The 23,807-nt window shown below is 36.7% G+C and overlaps 1 protein-coding gene and 1 non-coding gene across 3 annotated transcripts in view; one reads left to right on the plus strand and one right to left on the minus strand.

Annotated features, from left to right (window-relative positions):
* Positions 1 to 23,807, minus strand: part of Aplf (aprataxin and PNKP like factor) — a 132,688-nt gene that overhangs the window by 71,503 nt on the left and 37,378 nt on the right. For both annotated transcript variants that reach the window (XM_023720889.1, XM_023720888.1), the window contains exons 4-7: positions 15,990 to 16,146; positions 15,426 to 15,540; positions 11,066 to 11,244; positions 2,951 to 3,306 (exon numbers count right to left, since the gene is read on the minus strand). In XM_023720889.1, coding sequence (XP_023576657.1) covers positions 2,951 to 3,306; positions 11,066 to 11,244; positions 15,426 to 15,540; positions 15,990 to 16,146 — 807 coding nt within the window. The remainder of the gene's footprint in view (positions 1 to 2,950; positions 3,307 to 11,065; positions 11,245 to 15,425; positions 15,541 to 15,989; positions 16,147 to 23,807) is intronic.
* LOC111818062 lies at positions 22,191 to 22,293 on the plus strand. Its single transcript, XR_002822132.1, has one exon. It is a non-coding gene; the product is annotated as a U6 spliceosomal RNA (small nuclear RNA).

A 23,807-nucleotide genomic window follows, 5' to 3' on the forward strand; every position in this document is an offset into this window, starting at 1 on the left:
GGGTATATGTGCTTCAATATTCACTTGGTAAACAGTGAAATTTGTTGTTGTTAACTAAGCCCCACGAGAATCATCAAAGCTCTGCTTGCTCTCTTTGCCCTCAGTTGACATTAAAAATTTGACAACTGTCACAAGGGGACAGGGAGATTTAAAGTTCTAAAGCCTTTGAGGTTTTCAAACGTGAGTGCTCAGCATTTCAGTTGCTCTCAGTGGGAAATTTTGCCTTTAACAAGATGCTTCCCCCTTAACAGAAGTGAAAACATTTCAACATATACCATTAACCCTTTATGTTACCTTATACAGAGAAAAGCTACAAGTTATAATGAAAGAATACATTTCATATGTGCTAATAAGAGACAATTCAACTTATGTCTGATTTTTAAAAGCTGTTTATAGCAGTAATGGAATATACAGTATTAAGCAGAAAAACTGTATAGCTTAAAAAGGTAAAATCTACAAAAATATTTTTCTGGAAACAACGGGTCCTACAAAGCTCGATGATATTCTGTTCTTACTATTTCAGACAGGTTTGAAGCAAGATGCAACTGCTCTAGAAATGCTGAACTTGAAGTATGTGTGGATTTTCCTGGCACATACATGAAATTCAATACAGAATTTTGTTGTGGAAATACAGATTTGGAAGTTGCTAGAATGGGAATGAATAAGATTAACCTTAGAAATAATGGTCTAGCTATAGCAAGACAAAGCATATACATGAATAACTGGAAATCAAACATTGAATAGTAAACATTAGATTTAATAAAAAATGTTATGAACAGTCTGAGGTAAAAACACTGTGTAGAAGAAAGAAGGAGCCGGTTAGAAGAAGACAGAAATGCCAGGTCTGAAATGTCAGAAAAGGACTCAGAAAGGACTGAATGGGAGCAGAGTTTCTAAGCAATAGAAACAAGATGAAGGAACGCAAGTCCAAAGGATATAAAGTAGCAAGATTGACTTAAAGATTATAGGACTTCAGGGTCTTCTGGACCATGCTAAGAAAACTCAACTTTAGCCACTCAAACACTGTATAACAGAAAAATAATGTTATTGGACTCTCTCTACCCTTTCTTTATTTTCATCTCTATTTTTATTTTCTTAGCCAAATCACTGAGGCAACAATGAGGAATGTAAACTTGGGGAAAAGAATGGAGACTTAGGCAATTTTTCACTTGGCCCAAGGGGAGACAGCAATATGAACTAAAGCAGTAGCATTGAAGCTAAAAAGAATTGTTTTTAAAATGTTTATATGTAACAAGAACTCAGTATATATCATTTCCCCCTTACGTTATAAACATGAATAATTTATTTTCAAAGTTTCAGGGCTAAAACAGTTTGCAGGTATTATATACATCAAAATTAGTGAAAAACTGAAGCACTTACAGTTATGACTGATTTAAACTAACATGTATCTTTATCAAATATGAGTAATTATAATCTTGATAAAACATTTAATCACCTTTTAACGAAGACAAGTGATTGTACTCAATAATACCATGGACTGAACTGTATCCCCCTCAAAATTTTTATGTTGAAGCTCTCATCCCCTGTATTTACAGATTTCCTGTGAAGAAATACTTAAGGTTCAATGAAACTCATGTGGTGTCACACATCTGTAATCCCAGCACTGGAGAGGCTGAGGTGTGAGGACCACCATGAATTCAAGTCAGCCTAGGCTATGCAGAGAGTTCAAATCCCACATAAACCACATAGTGAGACGTTGTCTCAATAAAACAAACAAAAAGATTAAATGAAGTTCTTAGAGTAGGCCCTAACTAAATATGACTGGTAGCCTTATACAATGAGGAAGAGAGACTACGGAGGTATTAGAACAGAGAAAGGGCTACGTGAGGACACCCAGAGAAAGTTTCCATTTTCAAGTCAGTAAGAGAGGTCTCAGGAGAAATCAAGCTTCTCAACACTTTAATCTAGGAATTCTAGTCTCCAGAACTATGAGAAAACAAATTTCTGTTGTTTAATCCACCCAGTGTGTCACATTCAAAATCAAAAGTAACAGATGTTTATATACTTCTATTCTGCAAGGTTTTATGTTCCAAATGTACTAAGGCCATTGCAAACAGATATACTTGGGTATAAAAGCAAAAATTAGAATTGTGAAAATTGACAAATATGGTTACTCACATGCTAAAATGGTAAGCCATTTTAAAGAGAAATAATATAAATGTAAAATTATCACAGTATGTGATGTAAATACACTATGTATAATACAACAAACTACTGGAATGTACTGTTAGAATATCTAATCAGATGTTTTGGAAGATACCATGGCTATTCAAAGTGTCACTACAAAACAAAACAAAACAAAACAAAACAAAACAAAACAAAACAAACACAAATGTAAAAAGCTATCTAAACACAATCTAAAATTATCTAAGTTGTAGACCATACAACTACTTGGCTCTAATGTTAATTAAATAAGCAGGTATTTTAGGTCAGAGTGATTCAGTTTTTAAGTCTGTATTCTGCAGTATTCAGAGCCTTTCATTACTCAGCATGTCTGCATAAAAAAAGCATCCAGCAGGATTTGCTAGAACCCATACTAAGAAAGTGCAAACCAGGAGAAACATGGTAAAACTCCTAACATTTAGGCCAATGGAATTTTACTAGGTTTTTAATACACTTTAGGCTATTGTTTAAATAATGGAATTATTTTTATTTTAATTTATTTTTTACGTATTTGGTCTCAGTAGGCAGCTCGGACTCATAGTGATCCTCCTGTTTTCAGCCTCCCCAGTGCTGGGATCACAGGCGTGGGCCACCACAACTGGACAGGGTCACAGGCCTTGCCCGCCTGGGGATGAGCCAACACAGCATGTGGTGCCGGGGATCAAACCCAAGTCCCTGCACTTGCCTACGCAGGCACTTAGCCCACTGAGCTACCTTGCCAGCCCTTAAACAACAGAATTATATTCTACTTATAATTTCATTTTACCTGTAGCAGTTTGCTCCATACATGCAGGGTGACCTCCTGACCTTGTCCTCTTGTGAACTTTGTGGAAGCAAATCCCTTGCCTTTGCTTGTAGAGTTTCAGAACTAGAAGATTCAGTTTTGGATTTAGGCTGAAATGTCTGAGATACACTGTGGAGTGGCTTGCCGGGGACACTTGAACGACTATCGGAAAAGCTCACCACCTCGTCTTCTTCATTTAGTGTTCCTTTAGTCATGTTCTCATGTTCAGAAATCTTACCAAGTTCCACAATTGGAATTTCATTTTTCTGTGTATTACTCTTCAAACTATGCATATCGGGATTATTTAATGTGGTTGCAGAAAATGATTCTGACATGTCCTATAAAAATGAGAAATAAATGAAACGTTTTTACATTTAAGCATGAGCATGAAAATATAAGACTTTTACAATATAAATTTTTGAAATGTCAAGATTCACTTTTTTTAATAATTTTATTGAGAAACAACTAGCAATGAGACAGTTTCAAAACCAATTACTAGCACAGTTTCAATAATTAATACATTGCATATTATTGTCTTAGTGGTTATTCATTGGACAAGACGCAGACATGATCTCCTGTCCACAAACACTATTACAGCAAATCTCTCTATTCATTGAATTAAGAGAATGCAGCTATACATCTATCCTAACTATCCTGAGTATACAGATACAAAATATTCATTTGTATACCCCTTTTTTGGGTAGTTTCATCAGAGAAGGGCATTCTATTGTCAGTTAAATATTGTAGGTACATGAATTCAGCAAAATATTCCAATATAGTCCAGTAGTCCATAACAGTAGTGGGTTTTCTGAAGATTCACATTTTTAAAGGCATTAAAATACCACTATTTTCTATGTCTTTAGTTTTAAAACAAATTTCAATTATTACAAAATAATAAACACATATAATCATGTCATTCACTAAAAAAAATAAGAAAAAATATACTCAAAACCGAAGTTAAAACGTTTGATTTCATTTGAACAGTCTTTCAAAAACAGCTCTTAAATGTTAACGTTCAACAATATGTCACGCTCTAACCATGCACTGACCTTATAATTTCTTATACATTAGTGAAATATTCCACCCTCTAAATGTAAATGCAATTTTTCCTATAGCTTCTATGCTCATACAAAATTTGCAAGAAGGAATATCATGACAAATTCAGAAAAAGATCATATTTCCTTTGAGAAGGTTTAAATAAACATTTCAGCTTAACAAGATTAAAGGTAGTTTGAACCAGATAAATATCAGCACTGTAGAATCTTTTCAATTTCTGTTTATCCCCAGCATAAATAGTAAGACTAGTCTTGATCAAAATGACCTCTCTTAATGACTTCTATTTCTTGCAGAGTAGAAATAGAAACTTCTCAGATAAACACCAGTCCTTCTGGTAACCATTCCTAGGATATGATAACATACCAGATGCTCACTTCCATTTAAAAGAATGACTCATATGTGGGCTGCCATCTGGAAATGGCTGGGTTTGCTATTACTTAATATTCAATAGCTCAAATTTCTGAAGATATTATTAAAACGACTTCTGGTAGACCAATTTTTTAAAAAACACAACATATGATCTTAAAATACTCAAACTGATAATCACCTTGCAAATGGAATCTAGATCTTGTGTATAATACCAGATAACTTACAGAAAAAGTAATCATTTAGCTATCTCTTCCAGCTTACTATTGGCTTCTGGTGGTACTGTTGGCAAATCCAGAACCACACACTCTGCTTCCAAGATGCTCAATTACACCCCAATCTTTGTCCTACACTGTAGGGTTACCTGGCACATACCACCAACTGGAGCTCTAGAACGAAAATGAGGTAATCCTGACCTGCTTCCCCAGTTGGCAGTTCCCTACTGGGTCAGCTCTCCCTACTTTTCCTTTCCTAAATTGAGGAATGGGTAGATGGATATATCTGCTAGCATAAAACACCAGTTTCCTGTTGCAGTTGGCATTTCCAAACTCACAAGTAAGTTTCATTAAGAGTATCACTCTTTTCATCTTAGAAAGAAAGGAAATCCTGTTCTCCGCTACACTAACTTCATGACCTCAGTTGTTCTGGTCTAACGTCTGGGGATGGAATGGTAAGCACTTCCCAAATCATTCAATAAATTTCAGAGGAAAAGTCTTGGTTCTCACAGTTGAGGGAGATGGAGTGATGGTCCACCTTTGAAACATGGAACACTGTTAGGTAGGAAGTGAGATGTCAGCAGGCTCAAAGTTAAAGAGCAGGGATCTACACAAAAAGAGACACGATGTGCTTTTTCCCCTTTTCCTCCATTTTCTCAATCATTAGCTACAGATAAATCCAAACAAGCTTATGATTTCAAGTTATATCCCAAGAAAATGTAACCTCTTCTGAGCGTGCTGATATGGTCCAGGGCCATACAAAGCCAAAAAGTGCAGATCATAAATTAGAGTTTATTTCAATCTCCGGTTCCGAAAAAAAAAAAAAGATTAGAGTTTAAGAAGCCTCAAGATCTGAAAACAAATGCAATTCTCACCCAAGAAGTAAGTAAGAACTTCTTCTCCCTGAAGTTGGTCAAAACAGTTCTATTTTCTTTTTAAAAGAGTGATGATCTTTAGAAATAAAATTATATTCCTTGAAGACTGATGTAATTCTAAACCTTAATTTGGGGCAACTGCCACACTGGCGCTTACCTGCTTTTATAACTGAAAGTATATCTTCTCTACTATTCTGGAATTCTATCACTTATCAATAAACTCTGCCTATTCTCTGTACAACTGCTCACATGGCTTGGCTGAGTGCTTTCCTTGAAGACACAAGCCCCAACGAGCTTCAGTGGCTTCTTGTAGCGTTAGGCCAAGACTTGCCAGTACCTATACTCAGTACTTTCCTCCCCAGCATGTGGACACAGTAGCAAAAACACACAAAAAATTCTACTCTGCAACCTGTCATATTTACTGCAAGAAAGAAAAGAGACACAACTAAAAAAGTAATTAAAAATTAGAATACACTCTTACTGTGTAACACACAGATGTTGAAATAATAATGACATATCTAAGGATGTTTTCAACTAAACACATACAAGTCTATAGTATGATACCACTTATTGTTTTTAAATACCGATATATTTACATGTGTATTTACTTGTGTAAATTTAAAAGCAAAGCTTTAGAATGAGATAAAATTATTAGTAAAATAGTGATATCAAAGGATAAGGCAGGCCAGGGAGATAGCTCAGCGCCATAAGTACCTGTCTGGTAAGTGCCAGGGGCCAAGTTTGATGCCTGGTACTGGCAAAGGATAAGGCAAATTGGAGTTTTCACTTTTTATTCTACATGCTTCTTAATATATACTTTTGACAATAAATACATAGTATTATGCTATTTAAAAACTAAAAACCAGGTTGGGAGTACAATTAGTTAGAGCACTAGCCTAGTGTGCACAAGGCCTGGTGTTCAATCCACAGTATCAATGAAAATGAAGAAAAACCAAAGAAAACAAAATATTAAAAAATGAAATGTAGATATACAGCTGCATTATCTTAATTCAATGAATAGAGAGATTTGCTATAATAGTGTTTGTGGACAGGGTAGCATGTCTGCATCTTGTACAATGAATAACCACTAAGATAACAATATGCAATGTATTAATTACTGAAACTGTGCTAGTAATTGGTTTTGAAACTGTCTCATTGCTATTTGTTTCTCAAAATTATTTTTAAAAATGAAATGTATAGTATCACTCTACATCTATGAAATAAAAAGGATTTGCCTTATTAAAAAAAAAAAAACCCTTAAGTCTTCACAAGGAACATGTTTAGCATGTTATTTCCAAAGAGAAAGAAATGTTAAAGTCCCCTGTCAATACAGTACTATGGATCAGGGGTTCTCAAATATATTTTAAGAGTCAATTGCAAAAAGCTGAAATTTGTAATCTCTTTAAAGAACTCCATGAAATATTAATATAGAGTAGACCCTTGGAATTCAAGAATTTAAAATTCATTATTTTAATTGTTTATAAATGATCCCCAAAATCCATTACATGCAGTAACTTGTAAGCTTTCTGGGGCCTACATTCACAGCGTGCCAGTCACAAAGCTCACACGCTAGAGCAGGTCAGTGAACAGTAAGTGAGAAAGCAGCAAAGAGGGAGGGTGCTTCGTATGGCAGGTGAGGGGAACGGCTCCATTTCGTATAGCCTTGCACATCAATTATTTCATGAGACTCCATGAAAACATCAAGGATTTAGTGGAAGGATGAGGATCCATGAAGGAGTGGCCATACTTCTACCTTGTAAAACTGTATGTCTTAGTTACTTTTCTCACCACTAGGACAAAATATCCAACAACCACAACTTCAGGGAAGAGGGTTTTTTTTTAGTCCACAGGCTCCAAGGCAGGAAGGCAAGGCAGAAGGGTCTGACAGGGGAAAACTGTTCAGCTTATGGAGTGAGGAAGGAGAAAGTGAAGGGATGAGCTTGGAAGAGCGATGTGTGCTACTAGACCACACCCCTGGAGTGCCACCTCCTAGACAAGACCCACCTCTAGCAGCTAGTCTAGGAGAGCACCCACACACCTAATCACCCACCAAACATTTGAGGCCTTGGGGACCACTTAGATCTAAACCACAACCATATATGTTAGGTGTTGGGGAGAAAGGTATTAGAAAGCTGGGAGACAGGCAGCTTTGAAAAGCAAAAAAACACTGTTTTTCTCCCTTTAGTGGCTTTAAGTCATTAACTATAGAAAAATCCATACACATTTGTGGCTTCAAATTTTAGCTCAAAGACTGTAACAAGCTCTGAGCATGCTAAGTCCTCAAAAAAAAAAAAAAAAAGACATTTCTTGAAAAACTCAGTTAATCATATAAATGTCACCTGAGGCCTCATTCAACTCACTCAATGTAACTACTATTTTGGTACTTGCTCAACTTATGCTTGGTATTGTCTGTCTGTCTGTCTGTCTGTCTCTCTCAAAATCTATCATTTTGCAATAAATGCTACCTACGAAATGACCTATGTGGCCTGTCTGAAATCTTTCATCAAAAACACAAAAATCTGGGATGTGTTGCCAGTTCCTTTTGGTGTTAAGTCCTTATGGTGGGATGAATCAGCTTCCTAGTGACATTGGAGAGCCCAGGGACCAGGGACCATGTAGCTGGTGAGAAGAGACCTTGGTGCTCAGAAACAGCTAAAATGGACTTGTCCAACAAGCCCTTTCCAACATTTCAACCAAATGAAGTTTTAATGTTCTACAACAGGATAAAGAATTTCTCTTTAGGGGCCGGGAAGATGGCTCAGTAGAATAAGCACTTGCTTGGCAAGCACAAGGGCCTGAGTTCAATCCCTGGTTCTGCCAAAAAAAATCACCAAAAAAAAAAAAAAAAGATTTTCTCTTTAACATAAACTCAATAAAATAATTTAACATAAATTCAACTGTTGTTGTTTCCTGGCTGCCCTTGGCAAGAACACCTGTGCTAAACTGCCTTAAAAGTCCTGCAATCAATATCATTAAAAAGCATATGATAGTGACCAAAAGATCCACGCTTCCAGACCCCAATTTCATTCCTGAGGTTCATGTTCACATATTCAACTACTCTGTAAGTATTTTTTTCCTCAATATTCTATGCACCTCAGAATTAAAACATCAAAACTGAAATATCTTCTTTGTTCTCTAGCACAGTTTCTTCAAACACAAATGTATGCATCTGTCCTTCCTTGGGATTTGGAAGTCTATCTTTCATTCCTTCTGTCCCTGGCTTTCTCCACATTTGATCAATAAGTCCTGCAGTTTTATTTCTTAGATATTTTTCTAATCTAGAGGTTCCTCACTATCCTTGTTACAGTCCTAGCTCATGTTCTCTTTATTTCTTCATTGTGTGTCTTGATTACTTTTCTCTCACTGCTGGAACAATATATTCAATGACAAAAATTAAGGAAGGAAAGGTTTATTTAGCTCACAGTTTGTGAAGTTTTCAGTCCATAATCACTTGGCTGTAAGGGAGGGTGGTGGGCGCAGGGGCAACAGGTCATGGCAATGGAAGGCAACAAAAGAAACAAGGGCAAAAAGGAAGGGGAGAGGAAGCAGGAGGGAAGGAGGGAGAGATTGAGACTCTTTCTGTCCCTCATATATTGTATTTAGACTATCCACCTTAGGGTGGGTGTAGCACTCACACCCATGATGTCAGCATTGAAACCCTATCTGGGGAGATGCTTAGCAGAAGCGCAAGGGCCTGAGTTCAAACTCCAGTTCTGAAAAAAAAAAAAAAAAAAAAAAAACCCTCTAGAATCCCACTCCCATGACTATATGAGGCTTTGGGGGAAATCAAGACACAAACCAAACCATAGCATTCCACCCCTGACCCCCCCAAGACTCATATTCACAGTTGTCCTCCCTTAATCTCAGTCTCAGGCAAAGTCTCTGCACAGGAGAAAAAGGCAGATAAACTTTTTGCCAAGCCATCACACACATTATCTGAAGTCCAGCAGCCAATGCAGTTCTTCTCCCAAGGAGAAACTTCCCAACCCTGTTCTTTACTGGTTTTCTGGTTTTCTGACCTCTGACAGGAACCTCCCATACAGAACAGCCTTGTTTCTTTTGTGCGGGTGGGGAAGATAGTGGGAATTGAACTTAGGACCTCACACTTGTCAAGCAGGCATTGTACCACTGAGATATATTCCCAATCCTCAGAAAAGCCTAAGGTATTCCAAACTACCTTTTCAGGTGACATGTCTGAACCTCTGAACGTTTGCAATCTCTTCCCACAAGCCAGTCCCAAAGGCTCTTGAACCCATGGTCAGGTATAGTCACAGCAATGACCCACTCCTCTAGGACTAAATTCTGTCTCAGTTACTTTTGTTGCTGGAGCAAAATACTCAACACCCAAAATTAAGGAAGGAAAGGCTGATTTAGCTCACAGTTTTTGAAGGTTTTAGTCCATAATCACTTGGCTCTAAGGGAGGGTGGTGGGCACAAGGACAACAGGTCATGGTAGTAGAAGGCAATAAAAGCAACAAGAGCAAAAAGAGAGGAGAGAGAGTGAGAGCAAGAGAGCAGGCGCAAGCCTCTTTCTGTCCCGCATATTGTATGTAGGCTATGCGCCCCAGCACAGGTGTAGCACTCACACCCATAATCTCAGCATTGGACCGTGAATCAATCGCAAACTCTAGAAGCCTGCCCCAGAGACTGTATGAGGCTTTGTGGGCACATCCAGACACAAACCACACCACTGCATCAATGTCACAACTCTTATTCAAATGCTTGCAATCAGGAGTATTTCAGATTTCAGGTTGGTTTGATGGTGGTGGTGGTAGGAGGTTAGGGGAGATACTTGCATAGACTTTACCAGCTAAACATTCCTAACCTGAAAATTCAAAATCTGTAACGCTCCCAAATCCAAAATTTTTTGAGTGTCTCTGTCACTATGCAAAGTTTCAGATTTCAGAGTGAGCATAAAAAGGTCTCATTTTCTTTAAATATCCATTGTCAAGGAACACCGATCACTCTAGAGTTAGACAAATCTGAGAGAAGAAAGGAAAGGTGTAGGAATACCATTAGGATCACTATAGAAGTGTTCCTGCGACCGATTATTAAGAACAAATTATTATTTGTTCTCTTTACACTTAGCAAGAAAATCATGGTTACGAGCAATGAGTGAACGACCAATGGGATGGAAGCAGTGAGGCTTTCAGAATAACGGTGATGGGGGCAGAGCTCATGGGTGGAGTATCTGACTGCAGAATAAAGGTGATAAATCTGACAAATTATGACAAAAGGAAAGAGATCTTCATTTTTTTCAGTTTGAAAATTTCTAAAGTTAATGGCTTTTGGCTTTCTTTTTTGTAATGTAAATATTAATCCATATACTAAAGATTAGTTTCTGTAAACTGGTTTGTACCTTCATGAAGTCATTAACAAAACACAGTCTTAGGGGGCTGAGGACACAGCTCAGTGGCGCAAGCTCCTGCCTGGCAAGCACAAGGTTCTGAGTTCCATTTCCAATAACAAAAAACAAAAAACAAACAAAAAAACACTTTCAGATTCTTTGCTATATACAATACACAATTAATTCCTACTGGAAGCATTTAATAAAACAAGCAAATGATGAACTTTGTAAAAGTCACCTTGGATGAACTGACAGGCTCATCCTGACCAGTGTCTTTGAACCTTTTTCCTGCATCTTGTCCTTCTGTTACACTTTCAGAATTTCCTGATGAAATTCGCTTTCTTCCTTGCTGTGTTAGATTTTTGTGGGTTTTTTCTTTGCAGACTCCTTTTCCACTTCCCTGAATTACGTTGTTATCTTAAACACACAAACACACACATGAAGAAAAAGAAACTTATCTTCTCTATCTTTGAATGTTAATATCCCATGCCAAAAATAAAAAAAGAGCAAGTAAAATTAAAGTTTCACTTATAGTAATGCATATTTGAAAATACTTATTTGCAAATCTCAAAAAGTATTAAGCAACACACAAGCAAGACTTTAGTCCCCGATTACCAGGCCAAAATACCAATGGTAGTTAACTATTTCATCTCATCTTGTTATATTTTCATTTGCTCTACAAAATAGGAACTCCAGGGGATTCAATCCCTGGACCTGCCTTGCCAGCCCCATCCCCAGGGTATGCTGAGTCGGTGACTGAGACTGGGCATGGTGGCACACGCCTGTAATCCCAGCACTTGGGAGGCTGTAAACAGGAGAATCACTAGACCCTGAGCACCCTGTAGACCCTTCCCCAAGACACACACACACACACACACACACACAAACACACACACACACACACAAATAGGAACTCTAATAATAGAGTTATTAGAAGTATATGAAATAAGGTATGTAAACTATGTAATAGAGTGACACATTACAAATTCTTTAATTGCAGCATTACATTTCTCTGAAAAAAGTCTGGCACAGAGCAATCCAGTGCATTTCACAGCTATTTGTGCCTCCTAAGCCCCTAACAAGTACACTGGGAAATCCAAATTCATTTAAATTATTTAAAATGTATATAAGAACCCAAAATAAAAAGAGGATGACCAGTACAGACTTTGCTGATGAAGCAAGTAAGCTTTGATACCAATGGATATTACATTACCTATACTTACCCAAAGATCAATGCAGTTGGTAAAGCTCTCAGTATCATTTTTTGTTAACAATTTAATGAATCATCTAATTGGAAAAAAAATACCTACTTTTTAAGAGAAAATATAGCTGGTTGTCTCCACTACACTAAAATGACACAATCATGAAAAGAAAGATTTATGTGCCTTGTTCACTATTTTCCCCTATATCTTCAGGACCTATAAATTTATCTACTATATAACTGATGTTCAATGGATACTATCAAGTAAATGAATTGTGAATATCTACAGACTTTATCCAAAGGATCTCTTGGAGACAATGAGATAGACAGACAAATCTTAATGTTCTTTAGTAGGGGTTAGGAAACCACTAGAAAAAAGCAGCATGTAGGTTGGCTCAGTGGGCTGTATAGCGTCTGCCACAACTCCCTTATCTTCTTTGTAACATGAGAAGAGCCACTGACAAAACATACACGGGAAACCATAGCTGGGCTTCAATAAAACTTTATTTACTAAATTTGGCAACAGACAAATTTGGCCCATGGGCTATAGTTTGTGTGGCTTATTACAGAGAATATTCAGATAATAAACCTTTAAGTTCAAGAAACAAATGCCAGTGGAATACTGTTCATATTATCAACTAGGAATACCAACTGAACCAATATAAAAATAATAAAGCACTCTCCCCTTATACACAATTTCATTTCCACAGCTTCGCTTACCCACAGTCAACTGTGAAAAATTCAAAGCATAAATAATTAGTACATTTTAAAATGCATGCTGTTCTGAGTAGCGTGATAAAATCTTGAACTATCCCACTCTTCCCACGTGAACATGAATCATTCTTTTGTCCAGTGTATCCACACTGTATATTGTTAGTCAAATAACAGCCCTGATTATCAGATCAATTGTGTTATCACAATGTTTGTGTTCAAGTAACCCTTATTTTCCTTAATAATTGCCTCAAAGCATAAGAACGGTAATGCTGGCAACTTAGACATGCCCGAGAGAAGCCACAAAGTGTTTCCTTGATGTAGAAAAAGTGAAATATAATGTATTTTGTGAGAAAGATCACACATTCACATAACATTATAAAACAATTATTTAATTATTAGTGGTCACTGCTAATCCCTTATTGTGCCTAATTTATAAATTAAACTTTACCATACAAGAATGTATGTATGTATGTATGTATGTATGTATGTATATTTATACAGGATAAAATATTAAACATAGGGTTTGCGTTTGGTACTACCTTCAGTTAAAGGCATCCACCAGGGTCTTGAAATGTAGTCCTTATACATACAAGTGGACTACTGTATTTATACAATATAGTCACAAATTCATCAAACCAAGTGAAATTATTAACAACTAATATTATTTACTATACTGAGAAGTATAAAGTGTAAATGAAATAAGACACACCTTCTGCCCAAATGGTAGTTTATCACACTCAAGTGACTTGCATGTGCAAAAGTCTGAAGTTAAATACACATACATATTTAAAAATAATAAATTGATAAGGTCATAGATACATTAGCTTGACTAAATATTTTCAACAGTGTATACATAGACTAAAACACGATACTGTACCCTAGAAATATATATAATTATCACAGTATTTTGTCAGGTAAATAAATTTAAACAAGTAATTTCATAAAGCAGAACTGTTTAAAATTATATAGAACATAAAGCTCTATATAGAATATAAAGCAGAAGTACTTTAAAAATTTTTAAACTACTTACATAAGTTTTTTATTAATTTCTACACATAGATGAGGTATCCTTTATTTCCTTCCTCACCATATCCACTTAAAAAAACCTGAACCTGGGGAAAGCTGACTTAAAGTAGGCCAAACAGATCTCGTAATTGCAATTTAGAACTGAGAGATGGAGGTGCCTAGTAACAATCTGGCCACTGCCAGACGTCAGGCAGGCCAAAGCCATGGGCAAAGCCACAGGCAAACAAAACCCACCAGAGCGCCTGCTCCAGGGGAAAGGCAAAGAGTGCCCGTTCATCTAGAGAATGGAAGAACTTCCAGAACTGCTTCAGAAAGTGGCAAGAATAATGGGAAAGACGTGTTTGAAGTGAGAGGGAATATTTTGAAGGGGTTAATGGCAATGCGTCTTCTATTTTAATTAAAAAAATTAATTTAAATATTCACCATATATTTAGAACTCACTTCATACTTGCACTTGAAGAGCCATCCTGACTAACCTTATAAGGTCTTATTTAACGAGTAATTGTTACTTCACAATGAATAAAATTTTGCCTAAAAAAAATTAGCAAACAAGTTTTAAAATCTTGAAAAAAAAAGAAAAAACAAAAGGAAATAGGGCCACTCTTCAACAGAACACAGAATCCTTGTGCTGTCTACCAGGATGGTGAACTATACCAGGACAGAGATCACATCTTTGAATCTCCCAGCATGAACACTGTATTGTAGGCAGCTGAGTTAGACACAAATATTATAGACAGTCAGACAGCGCCTGACCCTCAAAAGGAGCCAGTATGGAAGGCAAGATGCCTTGCAACAGTGAGACACAGACATTCCTGCTATGGACCAGACCCTAAGACAAAAGATCAAACAAATGTATACCTCCCTAAGGATGAGCATTCAGGACTGATATTCTAAATCGGTTTCTATAACCTGGAGGAAGCCGGGAAGTCACTAACCCAATCCCCCATAGGCCAAGCCTCTGCTCTATATTCATGCCCACTTGCTACATGTCTCAGGCCTCACTTGGTCCTGGATTTAATCAATTTTACCTGAACAACTATGCTTGCAATCTTATCGTTTGACCATAGTTTTGCCCCACCTCATGCCCAGCTATGTGAGTTCCCATGTTTTCCACCTTAGACCCACCTTACCACATGGTTTTGTTCTATAAAAATCCTTAGAAAAGATAGATTCCTTGGCAACCCACTCAGGTCCCCTTCTGTCCCTCTCTCTGACAGAAGCTTTCTTGCCTCCAATAAATACATTCTCCTCTTAGTCTCCATCATTGCCAAAATTAAATCTTCGTTTTAGAGAACATGAACTCATCCCCATCTTTAAGGGGAGTTTCATTCCCCTACATCAACTGTATATGTGTGTCATTTTTTAAAACTTAATTCAGTCAATTTTAGTTACTTATATTATTTTGATCTTTTATCTTAGAAGTGGCACAAAACTGTTGGAAAATCTGTTTTAATATATCTCATTATCAGAAGATAATACAATCAGCATGATGGTGTCTAATAAATGATATAACACAAAAACATGACTTAGATTACATATACTCACCTCAAAACTGTTAAGGTAAGCTCCACTTTACACAATCACTACTTTATTAAAGAACACTTTCTAATTCTGCTTGCTTTCCTGAAAGTCAATATCAACAGCGACAAAAACCTACCTCCACTAATGACTGGCACTGAAAGTTTTTGATCACTTAAATCCTGTAACATCCAAGCTGGAAGAATTCTTTTCCTCTGGGCAGGATCTGATTGTTGTTCACTCAAGTCTCTGGACTAAAAAGATACATATAAATAAATTAATTCCTAAGGACAACCACGCATCCTTAATGAATTGGTAAAATTTACGGTGCAGCAAACTATCACCAAAATATCCAGCTGCAGCTGTGGATTGAGTTAGTTACATCTTTTACAGAAATTCATTATCTATATTAGTTGAAGTGTGATGGTCTCTACAGCTTCACTTAAAAACAGAAAAAGCAGATCAATCCTAGAAATGTTGCATGATGGGCCTAATTTTAGTTTTCTTTTCTCTATGCAAAATAACTTGAAGAGCCAAGTATGGTGCCAGTAATCCCAACATTCAAGAGGCAGAGGCAGGAGGATCGCCACAAGCTCAAGGGCAGCCTGGACTACACAGTGAGCTCAAAGCCAGCCTGAGCTACATAGTAAGACCTCATCTAAAATAAACATAAAGAATATGTTACAAGTGGATGAGATCTTACATTTCTCATCAAACTATTTGTGGCAGTAGTCTGGGTCTCAGTTATTTCTGTGGTTCTTTCCAGATGTGAGGCACCAGGTTTCTTATCAGGTAAGTTAATCACAGGAGATTTGGGTGCTTCATTCAATTTGTCATCTTCATCAAGCATTTGACTGTTTCTACAAATACAACAGAAATTTTAAAAAATCATTTAAATCACTTCTGCTGGCAACCATGTCATTTTAAATGTCATTTTGAGCATATCTGACTGGTGAATTGGGTACCTTTTCTCAAACTTCGTAAAAAGAAAAAAGCAGGTGATAGTATAACACAATAAAACATATACACTAAAAAATATTTCTCATCTTCTGTTACATATATTATTGTAAGGTATCAGTCAGAGCCCACAGAAATGACAAAAAGACCCAATGAATATAGCTTCCGATGTCTCACTGAGATTAGTCTCTGTCTCTAAGTGAGCCCAGACCACAGAAGCATCTCACATTTATTGAGGGCTAAAGGCAGGCTAAGGAATGTGCATAACTACTTTGGTGCACACTACTCTATTGACTTCAGCATTTACCTAGCCCTGAGTTTACACAATGCTAGCCAATAACATCCCAAATAAGGGATTAAAGAACAGTCAGGGCACCTGCAAGGGAAGCTGCTATCTGTGGCCTTGAATCCTAGCTTGCTGGAATTTACAAGAGGGACAACAGATCTCCTTGGGCTCTGTTTATTGCTCTTTGTTCCCTTGGGACCTTAGGCTTCTGTCTCATATCTATATTTCTATAATATATCACCATAAAATACATTAATCTTTTCAAATCATGAGCATAAAAATCTCAGTGGCTTATAAGAGATGCCGTCTCACTTAAGGCTTAAGAGCTACTTGCTTATTTGCTGAGATCACAACTCTGAATCTAAAGAGAAACTGCAGGGGCCAGGGAGATAGCTCAGTAGAATAAGTGCTTGCCTGGCAAGCGCAAGGGCCTGAGTTCAATCCCAGTTCAACTCCCCCCCCCAAAAAAAAAAGACAAAACTAAAGAGAAACTGCAAATGTTAGAGTATCAGCTAAGCTAGTGAAGCCCTAGGAGAAAAAAATTTAAATCCTAATTTCAGGCTTATCTATAGCTGCTACCAGAGTTCTGATCAGCACTGCCACTTGTGAAATTCCAAATGGAGTTCAACTGGAAGCAAAATGTTCTGGCACAAGAGCACCGATGGTTACATGTGGGACACACTCTTAGAACCCATTATCTCATACTCTCAGAAAAATGCAGTAGGATCACCCAAAGATGTTGGGTCATTATAAAAAGGCACAGTGTATACTTCAGTTTAAATGACATCCTTAAAAAGGCAAGCAACAAGGACAGAAATCGGGTAATAATCTCCAGGGGAGCAGGGCAGAGGGCACTATTAAGAAGCATAAGAGAACTTATGCAGGGAACGGAATTGTTCGATATTTCATTGTACTGGCACTTAACACGACTACATGTGTTTATCAAAGTGCAGTGAACTGTACATTTGAAAGGGCTTAACTCTGTGTGTGAGCTGTTCTAAGATATAAGATTTTAGAAAGCTGTCTAGCTGAAAGGAGTCTAGGTAGTAGCTTATTAGTATTTTATATATAAACAGTAATCTCCTCGAATGGCAGACTTAAATTTCAATGGCAGGAATCATATTAAGTGGCAGGAATATTATTAGATTCTAGGAATATTATTCATATTTGATCATCCTTTAAGCAGCTGATGGACATTTGGGTTGTCTCCATGACAATAATGTTGTGAGCATCCTCCTATAAGGTTTTGTATCTTGAAACCATAATGGTAAGTGAAATACATAAACTTAAGTATTGTATGGTCTCTCTTAATGGAAAAACCCAAAAAATAAATAAAAGATAATAGGAAGTTGGAAGAACTTTGTCAAATGGGAAGGAAAAGGGGTGGAGAGGGTGGAGAGCAAGCAAAATGGGATTTAAAAAGAGAAAGAAAAAATGGAAATAGATCTTTGGCAAATGAGAAGGAGAACAAGTGCTGGAAAGAGAAATGGGAGGGTAAGGGAACAAAAAAAAAATAAAATGCATTTTGTACATGTGATAAATGTAATCTTTATGTACTGTAAATATGTACTAATAAAAAAGATTTTGCATAGACAAATATTTTCAATCTTTTGGGTATAAACCTAGGAGGAGAATTGCTGGGCCACAGAGTTATTTTATGTATAGAACATTTAAAACTCTCAGAATACATTCAAAGGAAGCTATACCATTGTACAGTAACACAATGTGAATTCTAGTTTCAATGTTTAATATCTTTTTCATTACAGCTAGATATGAAGTATGTTTTTCCCTATGAAAAATGAAATATGAAGTTCTTTTTCATATGTTCCATCTTTTCATTTTTTCTATATTACAAATATGCTTAAATATGGTATGTACTTGTATATCTTTAATATATGATACCAATATTAATGAACTAGGTTTAAAAATAATTGTAAGTGAGCATCTGGATTATTTCCAAATTTAGTAATTACAAATTATGCTGCTATGAACGTGGGTGCACGTATATCACTACAGTATGATGTCTTGAATTCTTCTGGTACTATAGCTAGCAGGAGCGTAGCTAGGTTGAATCAGAACTCTAATCCTAGGTTTTTGAGGAATCTCTACATTGATTTTCACAGTGGTTATACTCCCACCAACAGTGAAGAAGGAGTCATTTTCCCCCACAGCCCCTCCAGCATTTGTTATTGGTTGATTCCTCAATGACAGCCACTCTTTCTGGTGTGAAGTGCAATCTCAGTGTTTTAACTTGCATCTTTCAAATGACTAATGACAGGGCGGCGACCTAGCACAGCGGTTTCCGCACCAGGCTCAAATGACTAATGATGATGAATATTTTTTTCATATACTTGTCATTTGTATTTCTTCATCTGAGAAGTGTATATTCATCTCAGATGCCCATTTTGGGATTTGGTCTTTAAATTTGAGGTGATTTGATTTTTTTCAATTTTTTTTTTTTTCTGCATTTAGGGCAGGGCCTACAGGGTGTTCAGGATCTTACTATACAGCTTGGAGTCATAGTGATTCTACTATTTACAGCCTCCCAAGGGCTGGGATTACAGGTGTGTGCCACCATACCCAGAGTCAATCACCATCCCAGTATGCCCCAGGGGCAAGGCTGGCACAGCATGCCAGGGATCAAATCCCAGCCACTGTGCTCTGACTAAGCAGGTGCTTTAGTCTGCTGAGCTATCAGACCGGCCCTTGAATTTCTTTTTATGCTTTAGATATAAGTCCTCTGTCTGACTGACAACTGGCTAAGATTCTTTCCCACTCTGTGGGTTGATTTTTTCAGTCTGTTAGTGATTTCTTTTGTTCTACAAAACCTTTTTAATGAGATGAGATCACAGTTGTGGACTCTTGGTAGTATTTCCTGTGCTATCTGGGTTTTGGTTGTGAAGTCTCGGCCTACACCTATGTCTTCACCTATTTTCCATTCTAGTTGATTTAGTGTTTCTGTTTTAATATTTAGATCTTTAATCTATTTTGACTTTAGTGCATGGTGATAAACACCAAGGAACATATATATATATTTTTTTTAAAAAAAGGTGATCTTTTTATACAAGACAGTACTACACTACTCAGCCACAAAGAAAGATAAACCTGAGGGTTTTATAGATAAATGGATACAATTTGAGATCATACTCCTAAGTGAAATAAATCAGACTCACATGTGTAAACACCATATTGTCTCTTTGGTGTGAGAAGCTAAAAGAGTAAATAAGGTCCAAACCTTACAATAGATATTGTGAAATGGGACTAGGATGGAGGAAAGGGGAATGAAAGGAAGGAAAGAAAAACAAAATATATGAGACAGTTATACTATTAGTTTTTCTTAGCTCACTGAAAAGAAATGTTTCTGCTAATACTACTTGGAGGATTCTTTATGCCTATATCTTATACTCTTAGTAACTACTTTGAAAATAACAATATGTAATGTAGTAACTACAGTTATGCTATTATTTTGTTTTGAAATTGTTTTATTTTTCCACAAAATAAGAAAGTATATACTATTAAGAAAAAATAATTATAGATGAGTGCTGTTAGTGCAGGTTTTATTTTCAGTTTTATCAATACAAATAAAATTCAAAATTCACTATTGCTACAACTTGATATATTTAAGGTAAGCATCAGCCTTAAAGACTCTGGTTGAACTGGAGAGATAGCTCAGCAGTCTAAGTGCCTGCTTGGCAAGCACAAGAATCTGGGTTTTATCTCCGGTACCACCCTGGGCACACCATGTTGGCCATCTAGACCAAGCATGGTGGTGCACGCCTGTAATCCCAGCATTGGGGAGGATGACATGGAAGAATCACTATGAGTCTGAGCTGCATAGTGAGACCCTGTAACAAATATATAAAATAAAATAAAATATTGCGGTCTTTCATATTAAGGTGACAAACTAATTTGAATTGATATAAATAAAACTGACACATAACAAGTTTGTGATTTCTTAATGAATGGTCAACTTATAACACCCAGGTGAAAAGAATCAGCAGGATGCTGGGTGTGGAAAGCCTACCCAAGAACTGTTGCCAACAGCATAAAAAGAGAACTGGAGGGGAAGATGGTATGCTGTTGATTCTCCTGGAGAAGCCTGTAACGCTGGTTTTTGTGATATAAATTCAGTTGTTCTCATTGTCGGAGGAGCATGAATCCTCACTGTCCCAGGGAATGGCTATGGTTCTTCTTTAGGAAGCTTTAGTCCTTAATTCATGAGTCACTTCCTGGCTCTAGTGCAAATCCCTCACCCTGCTGGCACAGATCCTTCATGACACTAGCTCAGACTTTCTAGTTTCCATCACTGACTCTTGGGCCTTCCTAGCATAGCTCCTTGAAACAGAATCATGAGGCACTGTCATAGGATCTAGACCTCTAGATGGACCTTTGGAGGACATTGCCATGGGCTCTAGGTCTTCAGCTGGACTTGTTCAGGACATTGCCATGGGATCCAGCCCTCAGCTGGATTCTTTTGGTCTCTGATGTGAGGATAGATCTCTCACACTCTTCTGCACTTGATTGAGTGAATATTATAACATAATCTTACAAATACTGTGTCTGCTATTAAATCCATTCCTTTGAATACCCTGACTACAACAAATTTGAACATCCCTAATCTAAAAATCTAACTAGAAATGTCTGTATTTCAGATTTCCAAAATCTAAACAATAGGGGCCAGCGAGACAGATCAGCAGTCCAAAGAGCCTGATTAGGCAACCTTAGGCAAGCACAGGGACCACGGTTCAATCCCCAGCACCACACGCCATGCCAGTCCTGTCCCCAGGGTGGGCTGAGCCAGCCACGAAAAAAAAACTTAGTAAGCAATAAAGTTAAACAGTAAACATTCAGAAGGCAGCAAACAAACATTAAAAGCCAAAACTCTAAGATCTAAAACAGTTCTGATCCTAAGATCAAAGAGTATTTCAGAAAATAGAAAGATATTCCTTGCTCCTGGACAGGAAAAAACAACATTGTGAAAATGGCCATACTTCCAAAATTGTTATACAGATTTAATGCAATCCCTATCAAAATACCACCAAGATACCTCACAGATCTACAGAAAACATTCCTAAAAATTTATTTGGAACCAGAAAAGACCTAGAATAGCAAAGGTAATCCTGGGCAACAAAGGCAAGGCAGGTGACATTACAATCTCTGATTTGAAATTATAGTACAAAGCTACTCTGATAAAATCAGAATGGTAATAACAAAGAAACAGACCCAAGGATCAATGGAACAAATTAGAAGATGCTGATACAACTACAAACACAATCAGCCATCTTATCTTTGACAAAAGGGCCAAACATGTTCACTGGAAGAAAGATAGCCTCTTTAACAAATGGTGCTAGAAAAACTGGCTCCCTATATGCTGAAAAAAACTAGATCTGAGTCTATTACCATGCACTAAAGTCAAAACGGATTAAAGATCTAAACATTAAAACAGAAATAGTAAATCTCCTGGAAGAAAAAGTCATAGAAATCTTGAAGATATAAGGGGTAGGGAAACATTTCATGAACAAAAATCAAATTGCACAGGAAATAACTTTGAAGAATCAACAACTAGGACCTCCTGTTATTTAGAAGTTTCTGCACATCAAAAGAAATTACCAACAGAGTGAAAAGACAATCTAAAAATTTGGAAAAATTCTTAACCAATGCTTGCTTTGGCAGCACATATACTAAAATTGGAATGATACAGAGAAGATTAGCATGGCCCCTGTGCAAGGATGACATGCAAATTCGTGAAGCGTTCCATATTTTTAAGAAGATAACAATGTACAATGTATTAATTATTGAAACTGTGCTATTAATCAGTTTTGAAACTGTCTCATTGCTATTTGTTTGTCAATAAAATAAAATAAATTCTTAACCAATAATCACTCAGACAAAGGTCTTCTATCTAGAATATATAAAGAACTAAAAAATATTAGGGCCCCAAAATTTAAAGACCCAATCCCAAACTAGGCATCTGAGATAAATACACACTTCTCAGAGGGAAATACAAGAAGAAAATAAATACATGAAAAAATGTTCCACATCACTGGCCATTTGAGAAATGAGAATGAAAACAACACTGAGATTCCATCTCACCCCAGAAAGAATGGCTATCATGAAGAAATCAACTAACAACAAATGCTAGAGAGGCTGCGGGAAAAAAGGAAGCCTTCACTGCTAATGGATTATAGATTGGTACAACCATCATGAAAATCATTGTGGAGACTCATCAAAAAACTAGGACTGGAAATCCCATTCAATCCAGCTATTCCCCTTCTGGAAATTTTCCCAAAAGAGATAAAAACATCATACCATAGTGATATATGTGCACCCATGCTTACAGCAGAACAATTTAACATAGCCAGATCTTGGAAGCAACCAAAATGCCCAGTGCCTGGTATTTTTATACAATGGAGTATTACTCGGCTGAAAATAAAGACAAACTTGAAGGCTTCATAGGTAAATGGATGCAACTTGAGGCTATACTCATAAGTGAAAAAACCAGACCCACATGTGTATATATCGTATTATCTCCCTAGTGTAAAGAACCCAAAATAAGAAATAAATCATGAAAGGTATACCAGATGCAGTTAAAAAGAAAAAAGATAGGGAAAAAGTTAGGGAGAAAATCATGCAAGTATATATACAGGATGGCTGAGGTGACTATACTAAGAATTTCCATCACTTTTTTCTAATGTATAGAATTTTCACCTTGACTAACTCTTTATTCTGATATCTGCAAACGAAGCAAGTATATTGAGGAAAGCAATGTGCCATACAAAAACCATGCTTGAATACTTATAATCTTGGTCTTCTAAATGTGTACTGTTTCTAATATCGTATCAATTATGACTACACTCTTTAAAATATGTTTTAGAAAAAGGTAATAAAAGAGACAAGAACAAAAATTTAAGACGTTGAAAGCAAGCAGTAATATTCAATCATATGTCCAATTTTATATAACTGTTAATCTGAGCAAGAGATTTGATAAAGGTAACATATCAATCATTGTTAACCAGTTATTCTTGTCTTGAAAATTTGTAACATATATTGTTGTATGTAACCCTCTTTCTGTCTTTGTTTTTGATTTTCTTGTTTTTACTCTTCAAAATAAAAAAATTATATTAAAAAAAAGCATCCACACTACCACCACCAGGGGGCAGTAGTTCCTACTTCTCACAGCTAACCAACAGGCATTTTCTAATTTCATGTGTTTCAAAAATTTATAGAGAATTCAATCCCCAGTACCACCAAAAATAAGGAAAAATGATCATGGGGCTG

The sequence above is a fragment of the Octodon degus genome, unplaced genomic scaffold, assembly GCF_000260255.1.
Source record: "Octodon degus isolate 3935 unplaced genomic scaffold, OctDeg1.0 scaffold00078, whole genome shotgun sequence".
Lineage (NCBI taxonomy): Eukaryota > Metazoa > Chordata > Mammalia > Rodentia > Octodontidae > Octodon > Octodon degus.